At 41.9% G+C, this 17,050-nt stretch overlaps 1 protein-coding gene and 1 non-coding gene across 4 annotated transcripts in view; one reads left to right on the forward strand and one right to left on the reverse strand.

The window, feature by feature from the left end:
* COL12A1 (collagen type XII alpha 1 chain) overlaps positions 1–17,050 on the reverse strand; it is a 168,693-nt gene that overhangs the window by 85,384 nt on the left and 66,259 nt on the right. For all 3 annotated transcript variants that reach the window (XM_069974643.1, XM_069974646.1, XM_069974644.1), the window contains 7 exons: positions 14,415–14,564; positions 13,875–14,014; positions 12,823–12,952; positions 8,214–8,359; positions 6,448–6,577; positions 1,985–2,124; positions 556–688 (listed from right to left, as the gene is read on the reverse strand). In XM_069974643.1, coding sequence (XP_069830744.1) covers positions 556–688; positions 1,985–2,124; positions 6,448–6,577; positions 8,214–8,359; positions 12,823–12,952; positions 13,875–14,014; positions 14,415–14,564 — 969 coding nt within the window. The remainder of the gene's footprint in view (positions 1–555; positions 689–1,984; positions 2,125–6,447; positions 6,578–8,213; positions 8,360–12,822; positions 12,953–13,874; positions 14,015–14,414; positions 14,565–17,050) is intronic.
* On the forward strand, positions 12,268–12,458 carry LOC138796074 (U2 spliceosomal RNA). Its single transcript, XR_011363710.1, has one exon. It is a non-coding gene; the product is annotated as a U2 spliceosomal RNA (small nuclear RNA).

The following is a 17,050-nucleotide window of genomic DNA, read 5'->3' on the forward strand; positions in this document are numbered from 1 at the left end:
AACGTGCATGAGAAAGATTATATCATCTGTTCTATCATATATAAATATTTTAATAACACAGTCTACAGCACAAATTTAAAAGAATGTTAAAGGGGAACTATCGGCAGGTTGGAGGAATCTAAAGCCCCCTAATGTGCACGGGGTGCCGAGGAGGAAGGTTTGTCTCTTACCTTCCTCCTCTGCGCTGTTCCCTTGCAGTTAGTAGTTGAACCAACAGCCCAGAGCACCGTTAGGAGCACTGCCCCACCCAAAGAGCGCCGATCCGACCTGCCCGCCCCATCTAATGATAATCAATGGAGCGGGCACAATGGAGGTGGGACAGTGCGTCTAACGGTGTTCCGGGCCGTGAATTCAACTACTAACTGCACGGGAATGGCACCAAGGTATGTCTCTTACCTTCCTCCTCTGTGCCCCGTGTGCATTCGGGGGCTATCAACAGGTTAGATTCGTGTAACCTGTTGATAGTTCCTCTTTAAGCAATTAGTAGAAGATATATCTTGATTATATGGGTTTATAGTGTGTTGTAGAGTATTATGCTCTGTGAATTCTACATACCCGTGGTGCCTTGTGTAAAACGTGGTGGAGACGATAATCCATCTTGCAGCACTGCAGTAACACTGACATCGTATTCTGTTTCTGAGAAAAGGTCAGTTAATGGAGTTCTTGTCCTTGATCCATCCACCTCCACCTAAAACATGACAATGATAACTATAGATACACAGCAGGCAGAGATAGGATGGTAACTAGCTATGTTCTATGCAATATATGGTCCTCAAACAAAACTTCGAGTGTATGAAGTGGCAGAAAGCATGGATGGTTCCTTTGAAAATTGTGAAGTTTTGTGAAGAAAGTTGAACTAGGTAATGGGCACCAGATGTGGACACATTGTGCTACCTAATAGCTATGACTTTTGGCCACAGCATGGAGTGACGTCTCAGTGCCCTCTAGGTCTTTACCCTCCAGGATCCCATTCCGGGATGTGAAAGCTGGACTTTTGCTGCTATGGGTAGCGACTGGTCCTGAGTAGGGATGATCGAACACTGGAAAAAGTTAGGTTCTATCGAACTCGAACCTTGTAGAACCTTCCGCATTTGATTCCCAATGCCTTCCCATTCCGTGGGGGAGGAGGAGACAGCCCGGGTACTGCCTGGAATTCCGGGATACAGCCTATTACCTAGGCTGTATCCCAGAATTCCAGGCGGTACTCGGGCTGTATGCTCCTTCCCCATGGAACGGGAAGGCATCGGGAATAAAATGTGGAAGGTTCGACAAGGTTTGAGTTCGATAGAACCTAACTTTTTCCGGTGTTTGATCATCTCTAGTCCTGAGAACCAGACAGTGCTAGTGTGAATCACAAGCAGTATGTGGTTAGTCAGTAGGCCAAGTCTTCCAATCAGAATCAGAATGGAACCAGGGATGAGGCAGTGATATAGTCAACAGTCTGAGTTGGTAATGATGGTAAAGAAGGGTCAGACAGGCAAGTGTAATCCAAGAAACAGGCACCTTTGCTCAGCAACACAAGGAACCAATAATGCTCAGGCAAGATGGAATGAGTGGGACATCCTGAAAAAGGGGTAGGTGAGCCAGGATAGGTGAAGGAAGAATAGGAGGAGACACACTGGCCATTTAAATCCAGCATAGTGTCAGCAAGCTCAAAGTACAGACTGGGAGGGACAAGGATGGACCACACAAAGACTTTGGAAGCAGGAACGGAAGCTATGACCAGAAGAGAGAAGCCTTGACCAAGTCAGCAGTAAAGTACAGCGCTCAAACCCAGTGGCATTACAAATTAATCAAATATTTATGTTTTTTTCATAGGTATTATAGAAATTAGAAAAAAAAATTAACTGAAAAAAAAAAAAAACTTCAATAAACTAACAGCCTCAGTTGACTGACAGAAATTGTGGTGGGTTCTCTTTACCAACAGAAATTATGTTCATCCAACATACAGTAATGCTTTGTATATGGAAAATGTATACGTTACCTCTTTGAAATCTTCTTCTGCCTTAGTTTTGTACCTCACTATGTATTTCCTGACATTTCCAGGAGCCGGATCCCAAAGGACATTCATTGAGCTGTGAGTGATATCTCTGAGTCTCACATTTCCAGGACCTTGGACTGGCACTGTTAAAAAGTAAAGTAATGTTACATACAGGAATACTGAGTAACAAAGTACCTATTACTCCTAATGGGACTGGATTTCAATATTACTGAATTGATTGTATTGTGGACTTGAGTCTCGTTGTCTAGGTTTAGTTGTTTCATTAAGAAGATAAAGATGTGTTTTGTAAAAAATAAAAATAATAATAATAATAATTAGATCCTGCTTGGGAAAAAAAATTAAATTCTATACTTACCTTCTTCCAGTCCCCTAATTTTCTGCCCACATTTTTCTTCCAAGACAAGTGTTCAGCCAATCACTGGCCACAATGCTTTCTCTTTCCGGTGTTCCCAGTATAACAGAAGAAGCAACGAGGAGCAACAGGGGACCAGGGCTAGGTAAGTATAGTTTTTTTTTCTACCTTTCCCCTGCCCCAGCAGCATCATATTTTTTTTGCAAAATCCTAAAAAATACACCTTGGGGCTCGGTTCACACGTTGTAAGAGTGCGGCTGTATTTGCGGCTGTAATTGTGCGGCGGTATTTTTGGTGGTTCGTGTGTATGCTGGGAAGTATAGGATATGCGGCTGCACAGTGCACACTATGTATGAATCTACGGCCCTATCGTAAACGGACCCGTAAAAAATGAACAAGACCATTGTTTGCGGCTGAATATGCGGCCGTGGATTGACAGGCGGTCCGTACGGAGTACTTCAAAAATAGCCGGCAATGATGCCGAATGCCGATGCCTCTAATAGTTAATATATTAAATTAATCAAACACATTTTCTTTGTAATCAAGACACTTTCGTTGATCAATAATTTATTTCTAACGAATCCATCATTTTGCAATTAAATATACTGTTAAAAAAAATAGATATATAAATAAATGTATATTTATCTATATATTTATTTTTTGACAGTATATTGAATTGCACAATGATGGATTCGTTAGAAATAAATTATTGACCAACGAAACTGAATTTATTTCAACGAAAATGTGTTTTTTTAATTAAATATTAATTAGTACAGGAAGCTCCATAAGCCGTTAATTCATATGCCGGCAATAGAGCTTTCTGTACTAATCATCACTTTACTTTAATGAAAACATCAAATGTTTCTTCTAATTATGTTATGACAATAGCATTATTAGAAGAAACATTTAGAATTATATGTGCGCTCAGCTGATTGGCTGTTCGGCTGAGCGCACATATAATAAGCCGGTCCGCAGCACAGTGACTTCATTGTGCTGCGGACCAGCGAAGAGGACACATCGGGGTGAGTATAGAGCTCTCCCCACCCCCTCCCCGGCACTGCACCCCTCCCAGCAAGGAAGGGGGGTCACTTAACCCCTTCCTTGCTGGGATGGGTGCAGTCTGACATCAGTCTGGCCCCCAGGGGGTTAAGGGGGATGCAATACATCCTCCCTTAACCCCTTGGGGGCCAGACTGTAAGCAGCGATCTGTAAAGATGCTGCATACTGTAAGGAGCACAACACCGCTCACAATGATGGGTGTTGTGCTCCTGTTTGTGTGTTTTTGTGTGTTTCTCCCTTTTTGTTTTTCAGATATCGGTATCCTGGGGATTACGTCGGATTCCATGGACTACGTCGATGACCAGCGTTTTTTTAATGTTTTTTTTAATAAAATGGTCAATGAGGGGTGTGGGGGTGTTTTTATTTGAATAAAAAAATTTGTAAACTTGTGTCTTGTCTTTATTTCTTTACTTTATAGACTTAGTAGTGGAAGCCGTCTAATAGACGGAATCCATTACTAAGTCGGGGCCTAGTGTTAGCCGGTATAAAATGGCTAACACTAACCCCCCATTATTACCCCAGTACCCAATGCCACCAGGGGTACTGGGAAGAGCCGGGTGCCAGTGGTCCCGGAGCGTCAAAATTGGCGCTCCTGGACCGGGCGGCAGCAGGCTGGTAAGATTTAGGCTGGGGAGGGCCTAAACCAATGGCTCTTCCCACCCTGGTGTTACCAGGCTGCTGTCGCTTGGTTTTTAACCCGGCTGGTTCTAAAAATAGGGGGGACCCTATGCGTTTTTTTTTTTTAAATAAATAAATAATTAAAAAAAAACGCATAGGGTCCCCCCTATTTTTATAACCAGCCGGGTTAAAAACCAAACGACAGCAGCCTGGTAACACCAGGGTGGGAAGAGCCATTGGTTTAGGCCCTCCCCAGCCTAAATCTTACCAGCCTGCTGCCGCCCGGTCCAGGAGCGCCAATTTTGACGCTCCGGGACCACTGGCACCCGGCTCTTCCCAGTACCCCTGGTGGCATTGGGTACTGGGGTAATAATAGGGGGTTAGTGTTAGCCATTTTTTACCGGCTAACACTAGGCCCCGACTTAGTAATGGATTCCGTCTATTAGACGGCTTCCACTACTAAGTCTATAAAGTAAAGAAATAAAGACAAGACACAAGTTTACAAATTTTTTTATTCAAATAAAAACACCCCCACACCCCTCATTGACCATTTTATTAAAAAAAACATTAAAAAAACGCTGGTCATCGACGTAGTCCACGGAATCCGACGTAATCCCCAGGATACCGATATCTGAAAAACAAAAAGGGAGAAACACACAAAAAACACACAAACAGGAGCACAACACCCATCATTGTGAGCGGTGTTGTGCTCCTTACAGTATGCAGCATCTTTACAGATCGCTGCTTACAGTCTGACCCCCAAGGGGTTAAGGGAGGATGTATTGCATCCCCCTTAACCCCCAGGGGGCCAGACTGATGTCAGACTGCACCCATCCCAGCAAGGAAGGGGTTAAGTGACCCCCCTTCCTTGCTGGGAGGGGTGCAGTGCCGGGGAGGGGGTGGGGAGAGCTCTATACTCACCCCGATGTTGTCTCTTCGCTGGTCCGCAGCACAATGAAGTCACTGTACTGCGGACCGGCTCATTATATGTGCGCTCAGCCGAACAGCCAATCAGCTGAGCGCACATATAATTCTAAATGTTTCTTCTAATAATGCTATTGTCATAACATAATTAGAAGAAACATTTGATGTTTTCATTAAAGTTAAGTGATGATTAGTACAGAATGCTTTATTGCCGGCATATGAATTACCGGCTTATGGAGTTTCCTGTACTAATTAATATTTAATTAAGAAAACACATTTTCGTTTAAATAAATTCAGTTTCGTTGGTCAATAATTTAATTCTAACGAATCCATCATTGTGCAATTAAATATACTGTCAAAAAATAAATATATATATAAATATACATTTATTTATATATATATTTATTTTAACAGTATATTTAATTGCAAAATGATGGAATCGTTTACATTTAATTATTGAACAATAAAAGGGACTTTATTAGACAGAAAATGTGTTTTATTAATTCAATATATTAACCATGAGACACATCGGCTATAGTGCAGAGGATCGCAAACCCCGGTAATAGCGATTCATGTAAACTGTTTCCCCTGCTTTCCCAGATGCATCCAGAGGTGTTTCCATCACTTTCTTAACATTTTATTTGTTATTTTTAGTTGAACCAGATTTCCAAGTAAATGACCGTATGTTTTGAGCCGCATGTCTATTTTTTCCCACGGCCGGAGTTTCACCCGCACATTTACAGCCGCATAAAAAATACAGCCGCACAGTTACAGCGTGTGAACCCAGCCTGAAGCTGGGTTCACACTAAGTATATTTCAGTCAGTATTTTGGTCCTCATATTGCAACCAAAACCAGGAGTGGATTAAAAACACAGAAACACTGTTCACACAATGTTGAAATTGAGTGGATGGCCGCCATATAACAGTAAATAACGGCCATTATTTCAATATAACAGCCGTTGTTTTAAAATAACAGCAAATATTTGCCATTAAATGGCGGCCATCCACTCAATTTCAACATTGTGTGAACAGAGCCTTTCTGTGTTTTCAATCCACTCCTGGTTTTGGTTGCAATATGAGGACCACAATACTGACTGAAATATACGTTACTGTTGACCAAAGCTGTTACTGTTGAAACCCGTCGCTAAGGTTTGCCTCCCAAAGGGGAAATCATCAAACCACCCTCACATGTAGTGTTGGGACAGATAGTTGTGATTTGACAATTGGTTGACCGCTACTATTTTTGAGACAATAAAAAAGTCAAACACATCCTAAGCAAGAACATGCATTTCAAGGTGATTTTTTTCATATGTCTGATTTATCAATATTTCACCTTTTGTTTGCCAATGTCATAAAAAGTCCCGATTCCAATCCTATCTGACCCATAAATTACATTGCTGTGGCTATTCTAAGATATTACGTATTCAATCTTACAATGTGGTCAGTTGGGAAGCCCTTATTCATTGTAGTAACCAATATTATAAAATCTTACATGTGACTTCCTGAGCTGTGAGTGGGTCACTGGTGAGTTCATCAACAAGTGCATAAAGGGTCAGTGTATACTCAGTGTTTGGAAATAAGTCCTCCAGTCGCACGTCAGTGACCGCTGGGCCAACCCGTACCTGGAATTATGAGGATAAATACATTCTAAATAACATTAGATGAATGCATGCATGTTACATATTAGTGATCCATTAGATAAATACATACATATAACCTGGTACTAGCATGCAAATATGCAAATGATAAAAAAAACTAAGCCTTGATTTATTGAGGTACAGCGGTACCTTGATTTAAGAGTAACTTGGATTAAGAGCGTTCTGCAAGAAGAGCTCACAGTTTTTCAAAACTGTAACTTGGTTTAGGAGCATTGCTTTGGTACTGGGTGAAAGCAGGAGTGGGGGAGGGGCATGGTCTGCATAGCGGGGTCTACAGCCCTGTACTCTGACCCAGGAAGTCTCCCTCACCTTCCAAATCATAGCAGATCTCTCAGCTCTTGTGTCTCCTATTCCTACTATAATGTGCCTGCACTTACACTCAGCTATGCACACTGCTGCTATAATGTGCCTGCACTCACACTCAGCCATTCACACTGCTGTATAGAAAAGTTTCTGTCACTGTCCTCCTGCACAGCTCTGTGATTATCTCTTCCTGATTGGTCCATGCTAAACCCATACTCCTTCCCCAATGCTGTCATGTGACCACACAGACCTCTGACAGCAGCCCTGCTTCTCTATTCTAGCCTGTTGTACTACGCTACTGCATTATGGGGATCTGCAGCTCCATCCTGTATCTACAAACTGCTGCTGTGTTATCAGGGTTATTCAGTTACTATACATTATACTTCACATGCTGATTGCTATACTGTATAATAACTTATAATATCACATATTCAGCTGTTTCTAAATGTTTGTTTCATCTGTTCTTCATGTTATTCAGAATAAAAAATCATTATATTTGGGTTGTGGAACCAATTGTCTGCATATCAGTGATTTCATATGGGAAAATTTGCTTTGGTTTAAGAGTGGGTTTGGATTACAAGCTCAGTCCCAGAACGAATGCTCGTAATCCAAGGCACAACTGTATTATGGAATAGACCAGTAGGTTAAAGGGGTAGTTCACTAACAAATGTTTTCTTTCAAATTAAATTGGTCCCAGCAAGTGCCAGAGATTTGTAATTAACTTCTATTTAAAAATATCAAGTCTTCCAGTACTTATCAGCTGCTGTATGTCCAGCAGAAAGTGGTGTATAAACTCCAGTCTGACACAGCGCTCTCTGCTGCCACCTCTGTCCATGTCAGGAAATCCCCATAGAAAACCTCTCCTGCTCTCCAGACTGGAAAGAATACACCACTTCCTGTAGGACATACAGCAGCTGATAAGTACTGGAAGACTTGAGATTTTTTAATAGAAGTAAATTACAAACCTTTATAACTTTCTGGCTCCAGTTGATTTAAAAGAATTTTTCTTTTTTTTGGGGGGGGGGGGGGGTGAGCTACCCCTTTAAGAAGAATGGCTAAATGCTTGAATACGAGATTTGGAGTACTTATAAGGAATATCAGACTGAGTGCACAGCCATGAGCCTTTGTCCAGCCAATAAATTGTTCTTTGGGATCTAAGTTTTACTGCTTTACACATGGCAGAAAAGAACTGGCTAATGTACAAAGCCCCATGGAAGAAGATTTCCTCAAACACATTATCATATGCCACAAATAGTGATCTTTTATTTGGCTTGGCTGGTGAGGCCTCATTCCTCACCTCTTTTTCTGTAGAGGGAACAGTAGCATTGACAGGCTCATATAACAACTGATAGCCAGTAGCCCCGGGAGCAGCTTCCCATCTCACTCGCATGGTTTTCGTTCCAACATCGTAGGTGTTGAGTTCTCTAACATTAGGAATAGGCACTGTGAAAATAAGGAGGTTCATGTTACTCTGGATATGTATTTTACTGCTTCTTCTTTTTTCGTCATATCTAAAATATTTAGGCTATGTTCACATAACGTACTATTTTTGAAAAGAACGGCTGTTGTTTTCCCATTAAAACAATGGCCGTCCTTTTCATCCTGCATTGAAGTCAATGGAACAATGGTCAATGGAAGTTCCATTGACTTCAATGCATTTCATTGCAGTATTAAAAGAATGGCTGTTGTTTTAATGGAAAACAACGGCCATTCTTTTAAGAAAAATAGTACGTTGTGTTAAACGTAGCCTTTAAAGGCTTGGTTGTTGCAATGTTAAAGGGGTTATCCAGTGCTACAAAAACATGGCCATTTTCTTCCAACACGACTCTTGTCTCCAGCTTGGGTGGGGTTTTGCTGCTCAGTTCCATTGAAGTGAATGGAGCTTAATTGCAAACCGCACCTGAACTGGAGACTAGAGTCGTGTTGTCCCTGAGAGAAAGTGGCCATGTTTTTGTAGCACTGGATAACCCCTTTAAGTTAGAAATAAAATAGCTATGTTCATTCAATGTCAAGAAAAGAAGAAAAGACATTTATTTTTCTATCTAAAAAGACGGCCGTTATTGCCGCGACTTAATTGTGACCAGTGCAATACATGCAATACAAGTCAATGGAATGATGGGCGTCCAATGTACACAGTGTATAAAACGACGGACGTTATCTGCGAGGATGTCAAAATAATGATCATGACAATTATTTTTGGGCGTCTTTTGCAAACTGCGGACATTGTTTAGTAGTTGTTCACACAAGGTTTTTCTTTTTTCACCGTCCTTTCACCATTTTTACTATTAAATCTAATGGACTTTTCAATTAAAGACACAGCCAAAGGGCAATCAGTCCACCTGAACTAGAATAATGGGCCAACAGCCGTCATTGCACTGATGGGCGGCCAAACTGCGAAATGACGGACGTCATTTTCAACTCAAAATGACGGACATAATTTTTTCTCTTCAAAAACGGAGAGGAAAAAATGTTGTTTGAACATAGCCAAAAGCTGAATGATTTGTAATATACACATGTTGGATTCACAGTTTTGAATGGTTTCAGCTCAGAAATACCAACATTGTCTCTTCACAGCTTGCTCCTATGATTAGCTTGTGGTAAGTGCAGTCTTTACTGTCATTTTCAAAGACAATCTAAATCCCCCAGAGTGCAGTGGGGTGAATAGCTTTGCATTACAGAGACTTGTGAGCCAACAAGATTTTGACTGAATCTAGCAGCAGCCATGAGAATTGTGAATTTAGCCCCGAACAATTGAGTATTCTTTCCAGTCTGACACAGTGCTCTCTGCTGCCACCTCTGTCCGTGTCAGGAACTGTCCAGAGCAGGAGAGGTTTTCTATGGGAATTTGCTACTACTCTGGACAGTTCCTGACACGGACAAAGGTGGCAGCAGAGAGCACTGTGTCAGACTGGAAATAATACAATACACCACATCCTACAGATAAGTACTGGAAGGCTTGAGTTTTGTTTTGTTTGTTTTTTTCAGATAGAAGTAGTTTAAAAATCTGTATAACTTTCTGACCCCAGCTGATTTATTTAAAAAATTTTTTTTTTTCTTTAAAAGTGATTATTCATTATGTTCTATTTTTACACTACAAGATAGATCATGTGTATGTAATCTAATTAGCAATCCGATGACTCCAAGTATACTCAATGCAATTCACTAAGTAGACATGGTTTAACATTTTCAGTAGAGAATGAACAGGCTGGATAATTCCATTCGCTGTCTCAGCTGGTGCACGGATAGTGTTATAAACCTCATATCTGGCATCGATGACATCATACTTTCTTCTTCCTCTGCAATCAGCGTAATAGGGTTTGACTTGTTGCTGTTGTCAGGTCAATGGCACAGGTCAGTTCCGTGCACTGAATGTGGTTTTAATTTCTAGGAAACAGATGTTTTGCCATTTTTTGCCGTATGAATTTTTAATCGCTTTAAACATTAGTAAATGAAGACCACATGTGGTAAAGTGTCCGACCAGTAAGACAAGTGATTAGTAGGTAACTCTGTAAAGCCATAGAGTAGGAAGTAATAGATTTTTATTTGGGCCATAAAATTACCCAAAGCGTGAAGGTAGCGGGGCTGCCAACTGTTTGTAAATTCCTGGCCAGTCCGTAAAAAAAAAAACTGATGTGTGATTTTTTTTTATAAAGCTCCCGGAGGAGTTGGAGCGGGCAACTGTGTATATAAATATTATCATCTTACCCTTCATGGTAAATACTGCTAATGTGTATTTTGATCTATATACATGTACATCCATTAAAAGTGCTTGATTGTCTGTAATTTTGGGGTAAAATTGTCCAGAAAAAAAAGCAATGTCAGATTGGCAACAAAAGAAGCTCATTCTCTATTACCTGTCCATACTCTAAGGGTGGTATTACACGGGCCGATGGGGGCCCGATAATACCCGTTTACTGGGCCTATTACACAGCCCAATAATCGTTTAACAAGGGCGGCAAGGACATTGTTACCAAAGTCCTTGCAGCCCTTGCTTAAACTATATACTTTACTTATCCACGCTCCACGGCTGGTCCGCTTCTCCCCGGGTCGCTCAGCCAGTCACAGGCCGGGACCGCTGCAGCCTGTGATTGGCTGAGAGGCCTGTCAGCTGACAGGTCGCTCTGAAGCTGGAGCGCACGGGACCCGGGGAGAAGCGGACATCAGGAGCAGCCCTGGAGCATGGATAGGCAATGTATATTGTCAATCGCTGGCCGCGCACCGCTATTATAGGTTCTAACCTATATAAACCATCAGCCGATGATCATTGTCATCGGCTGATCGTTGTATTTATTACACGCAGCGATAATTGGCCGAATCGGGCCAATTCGTCTGATTATCGTTCCGTGTAATAGTACCCTAAATCTTAATAAAACATTACTGGGAAGCTTAAACTTTACATCACACAAACAATCTAAACTTAGTATTTTTGTATTTAAATCAGAGAACCCCCTAAAAGAATGAGGCCTCATTTACACGATCTGTGCTGCGATCCGTGCCGTGATGACTGGCGGAGGATCGCGGCACGGATCCCCCGAAGTGCAGCAGAGATGACATTAGCGCAGAAGACAACTACTTGCGTACTCCCCCGTGCAGGCCGACTCATATGTTCACCAGCACGGGGGGGAGTAGTTGTAGGCGTGATTCATGCTGTGATCCGCACTAGGACATGTCCTTTTTTGGGGGGGGGAATCGTGTGAATGGCTGAATTCACTTGAATGGTTCCTAAAATTGTCTGTGGTCGCAGATCCACCACCAAGGAAAATTTTACGGGATGTGAGAATGCAGCCTTACTGTCATTAAAAAAGAAAAATTCTGACATGCCACATGGACATATAGCGTGCAAGGAGTCCAATAGCATCCAAAAGAAGTGCAAAAAATCCCAAAATTACAAAATTTCCAAAGAAAGATAAGCAACGTTTCAACACATGGAGGGATATTTACTAAGGAGTCTAATATGTGCAACTATTCTAATGTGGGTTGGTGTTTATTTTGTTCCAATATATTGTGTGCAATTTATGGAAAAGTTGCGCTGTCAACAAACATCTTCACCTGGTACTGACCAGACACTGGCCTGTACCAGTTTTTGCAACTTTTTAAAAAGTCGCAAATGATAAATTGGGCGCTAATCCCGGATTATGCAAATTGTTGGGTGGCTACTCAAAATAGGCAGATTAAAAAAAAGTTCATCTAAAAAAAAGAATTGCCCGTTGAATACTGGTTCATAAATAGAACCATGGGTGAAAAATCCAAGTATTCCCCGTATAGGCACAAAGCCCTTGCTTAATTTCCCCCACAGGGTCCTTACACTTATAATGGAATCCATCTCTTGAAGTGATATAGATTGAGTGGCAATCGCTTCTCGGCCTTTTGGCTAAGATCAAGTGTAGTATCTGTTCTTATCAGTTTAATATCTGATACGTCCCCTATCTGGGGACCATATATTAAATGGATTTTTAGAACAGGGAGATGGAAAAAGAGCTTGCTCTGTCCTCTCCAGGCATTGACCTGGTATTGCAGTGCCTCCAGGTTCAGTGCACAAAAAAAAAGAAAAAAGAAAAAAAGATTGAGTGGCAAGCCAGGGAGTGAAACGCCACAAGCTTCTCCTGGTTCCATCTAGATTTTGGGAATGATTCCAAACCCTGTACATTAATCATGGACTGCAGGTACATGGTGTGGGTAAGGGAGGAGGGGTGCAGGCTGAATCTCAGAATGGCCTCTTTGACACTTGAACTTGGAAAGAAAACATGATTTTATAGCCGTAGCTACCAGACAAGTATTTGTTTTTTCACCTTATCAGTTATCTGCCAATGTCTGCAGATGTCTGCAGTCTGGGCATTGTATAGAGCTGATATTCCCATTAGAGTCACATTTCAGGATATTGTCTTAAGAAAAACATGGAAACTTACAAGTTGTCTCCCGTCCAACCAAAGGCTCACTTCTTTCTCCTTCCACCACTGAAAAAACTTTGACTTCATATTCAGTTTCGGGCTTCAGACCACGCAATACTGTGGATCTATCACTTCTGCTAACAATAACCTACAGAAAGACGACAACAAAAGCTTAAGGCTATGCTCATACATCCTCTTTTTATGGCAAAAAAAAACAAAAACATTTTTAGGCATAAAAATTATCATGATCATTATTTAATGCCTTATTAAAATTTACTGTTATTATAAAATAACGGTCGTCATGTTAAAAACAACGGGTGTCATTTTGCCTAAAAAGACGTTGTGGGAATGTAGCCTAAAACAAGCACAATGATGGTCGTAGGTAAGGACATTAAAGAAGAAGTCTGGCAAAAAAATTTATTAAAGCCTTGTATTGCTCCCCAAAAGCTATACAAATTATTATAAATAAATAATATACACTTAATACGGGAAATGCTTGAGATAAAAGTAAAACGTTACTGAGCGTGTTCTGTGACCTTTAAAAAAGATCATTCCACAGGGAGCTGCTCTTGTCTCCTCTATTTACTGGCATCACATGATGCTGCAATGCTGTACAGATCACTTTTCAGCAGCCTCCTCCCATCACTACAGACAGAACAGGAAGTCTCAGCTTAGTTTTAGCCCCAGTGGTGAGAACAGAAACTGCAAGATCTCAGGATTTTTTTTTTTATAATATAGAAAGAAAAATGGAAAATTAGAAAATATTTCATTCAAAAATCAATATGTTTAACATAAAAACATAAGTTATTTTCTGGTTAAACATTCCCTTTAAACTACAAATAATGTAGGCTTTTATGCCAAATAACATGTACCTACTGTGGCAGAAATCTGAACATTGAACACAAGAATTGACATGTAAAAAAACAAACAAAGAAACATAGAAGATTGATGGCAGAAAAAGACCACTGGGTCCATCTAGTCTGCCCTTTTAGTATTTATCTTATTACTATCTTAGGATAGATATGTGTTCATCCCAGGCAGGTTTACATTCAGTTATTTGGGCACCTCACCTCTTGGGGTCTGCCTCCAGCTACAGGATAGTATTCCACCCTGAATCTATCCACACTGTGAGATGGTGGAACCCATGTGACTCTAAAAGATGTAGGTGTGGGCTCTGAGGTCACCAAGTTTGATGGTGGTTCCAGTATATCTGCAACAGAGAAACCTTATCATACCGAACTATACATGAAATGGAAATGATCGAGTTTGTATGAGAAACATTTTGCTGTACATGTCCTATGTATTCTGAGCATTGTGGAAACAGGGAGCGTCTATGAACATAAATGGCTCGAGGGCCACAATTTGGAAATACAAGTGAGTGGGAGAAACTCTTGAAAGAAGACGGTAACTGCTGGCAGAGACAACACTGGGCGTGTGAGATCAAATGCAATGAACAATGTGTGGTTACATACTGTATATAAAGGAGAAAATCCTCTTAGGCTTACACTGGTGCGGTGAAGGAAGCCGCAGGCAGTGATGAGTCCTAATCCGAATCTAATTAATAATTATTTTGTCTAATGTACTCAGGGGTAATAGAAAAAGTAACTTACCTCCTCCACCCTTAACACTATTACACAGATTTGTTGTGACGGGATCCACAATGTTGGTTAGCTGGGTAAAATCATTGACATTGAAGACATAGATCTCATCGGGATCTGTAGCAATTTCTTTTAGTTCATTTTCATCCGCATTTTTAATACCTAGCAAAATAAAATCACAGGATTAGTAACATTGTGATGAAGAATTCAATGCCATCTTAGTGTCCCTGTTGTTAGAAGAAAAAAAAAACTTCAACATGTAACAAAGATATGTTAACTAGTGTTGAGCAAGTGTTAAAAGGGAATCTGTCACTAGGTTTATGCCGCCTTAAAGGGATTATCCAGCAGTAAAAAAAAACATGGCCACTTTTCCCTTTCTCTTGTCTCCAGTTAAGGTGTGGTTTGCAATTAAGCTCCATTTACTTCAATGGAACTGAGTTTGAAACCCCACCCAATCTGGAGACAAGAGAGGGGGAAAACTGGCCATGTTTTTGTAGCGCTGGGTAAGCCCTTTAAATGAGGGCAACACCACTGTGCGCCCTTGATGTCCTTCTACATCTCATAAAGATAAAACCACTTGGACGTTAGCTAGTGCTAAATTTACAAGACTGATAAAAACAATTTTAATTCTTTGGCAAACAGTATATGCAAAAAAAAACAAAACATGACAGTCTACCAATGGACTCCATATTACATCGTTAGTTCTACTTTCTCTTCCTCTATCCCTTTTAAGGCCATATACTTTGTAAGACAATGGCCATTCTTTGTCATAGAACAGCCGCTGTCTGTGTAGTTCAGACTGGCTAGTACTGCAGTACCAGGCGGATGAACATCCCTTCTTTGGAATTGGAATGCAGGCACATTAGGGTGTGCCCACGTTCCAATTAGCCATTTTAGACAATGTGAAGTCCGGCCAGAGCCATACTTTACATTGTCTGCACAGGCTATTTCGTGTGGCGGCTAACGAATAGTGGCCGCACAAAATTGACATGTCAGTTTTTTTGTGTCAGTTTTTTCTCCCTGCTTGCGCACGCTTTGCAGGGTTTGCGTTCGCTGACACAGTGCTGTTTAGTTAGGGACTCATGTGTATGAAAGACCTGCGCGTGGTACATGAGGCAATATGGTTTGATCAAATTATATACTAACTTCTGATGTTGGTTTTTAATGTAGCTGAACAAGCTTTCGTGTCAACCATGTGTGCGATGTGCAGCTATTTCTGTTCTTTAGGCTTGTGTCAGTTTTTTTGTGTGACTGCATGGAATCCCGGCCCGAGTATATACAGTGTGTATACACTACGCCCAGGATTCCATAATAATTACAGTGATCGGGCGATGTCATTAAATAACGGCCGTTGTTGCATACTTCATATATTTAAAGAGATCTGTTGATCAAGTGTTAAATATACCCCAAGGCAGTGATTTTCAACCTTTTTTGAGCCGTGGCACACTTTTTATACTTAAAAAATCCCGGGGCACACCACCAACCAAAATGGCACAAAATGACACTAAAACAGTACATATTATACATATAGTTAATAATATAGATTCTAAATGTATTTATACTCACTCAGTGTGAAACCTGGGCCTGTTTTCTTCTCCCCCCCTGTGCTTCTCTCCTGTGCTTCCCTCCATCATACTTCTCCCCCCTACTTCTCTCCTGTGCTTCTCTCCACCATACTTCTCCCCCATACTTCTCTCCCCCATGCTTCTCTCCACCATGCTTCTCTCCCCCCTGCTCCTCTCTGCTGTTTCTCTCCTCCATCCCCATGTTTCTCTCCCCCATGCTTCTCTCCCTGTCTCTCCCCCCCTTCCCCAGGTTTCTCTCCCCCATGCTTCTCTCCCTGTCTCTCCCCCCCTGTTTCTCCCCCATCCCCATGTTTCTCTTCCCCATCCCCAGGTTTCTCTCCCCCATGCTTCTCTCCCTGTCTCCCCCCCCCCTGTTTCTCCCCCATGATTCTCTACCCCATCCCCAGGTTTCTCTCCCCCATTGTTTTCTCCTGTTTCTCTCTCCCATCCCCAGGTTTCTCTCCCCCCCTTCCTCCTTACCTCCTCCAAAATGGTTGCCGCTGCTGTCCGCCTCACCTACTGGCCACCCGTAGGGCCCGGACGTGCTCCTCCAATCAGCGGAGACCGGGAGCGTGGTGCGCTGCGGCGGGCCGTAGCGCACACGTTGATTGGATGCGTGCATCACGGCCTGCCGCAGCGCACCACGCTCCCGGTCTCCGCTGATTGGATAGGAGGAGCACGTCCGGGTGCTACAGGCAGCCAGTAGGTGAGGCGGACAGCAGCAGCGGGGTGATCTGCAAGGGCACCATAGTTGGGGGAACTTTCCCTGCGGCACACCCGACCTTGTGTCGCGGCACACTAGTGTGCCACGCCACACTGGTTGAAAATCACTGCCCTAAGGAATCTGGTGTATTCATATCTATGATGCCAGACATATCTATTGAATAAGAGAGAGAGAAGCAAAGTTGTAATCATGCATCGCCATATGCTAATGAATTGCAAAGTGCCTGCTGGGTGTTCTGCTGGCAGTAAAGTGCCCTGGCTCTTGAATGACAAGTTAGCGGTGTTACCAGTTTGTTGAGCTCAAAGCTCCTGACACATTTCCTTTCATTCAATTTTTTTGCCAAATGTGTCGTAGATTTG

This window comes from Dendropsophus ebraccatus, chromosome 6 (assembly GCF_027789765.1).
Source record: "Dendropsophus ebraccatus isolate aDenEbr1 chromosome 6, aDenEbr1.pat, whole genome shotgun sequence".
In the NCBI taxonomy this organism is placed as follows: domain Eukaryota; kingdom Metazoa; phylum Chordata; class Amphibia; order Anura; family Hylidae; genus Dendropsophus; species Dendropsophus ebraccatus.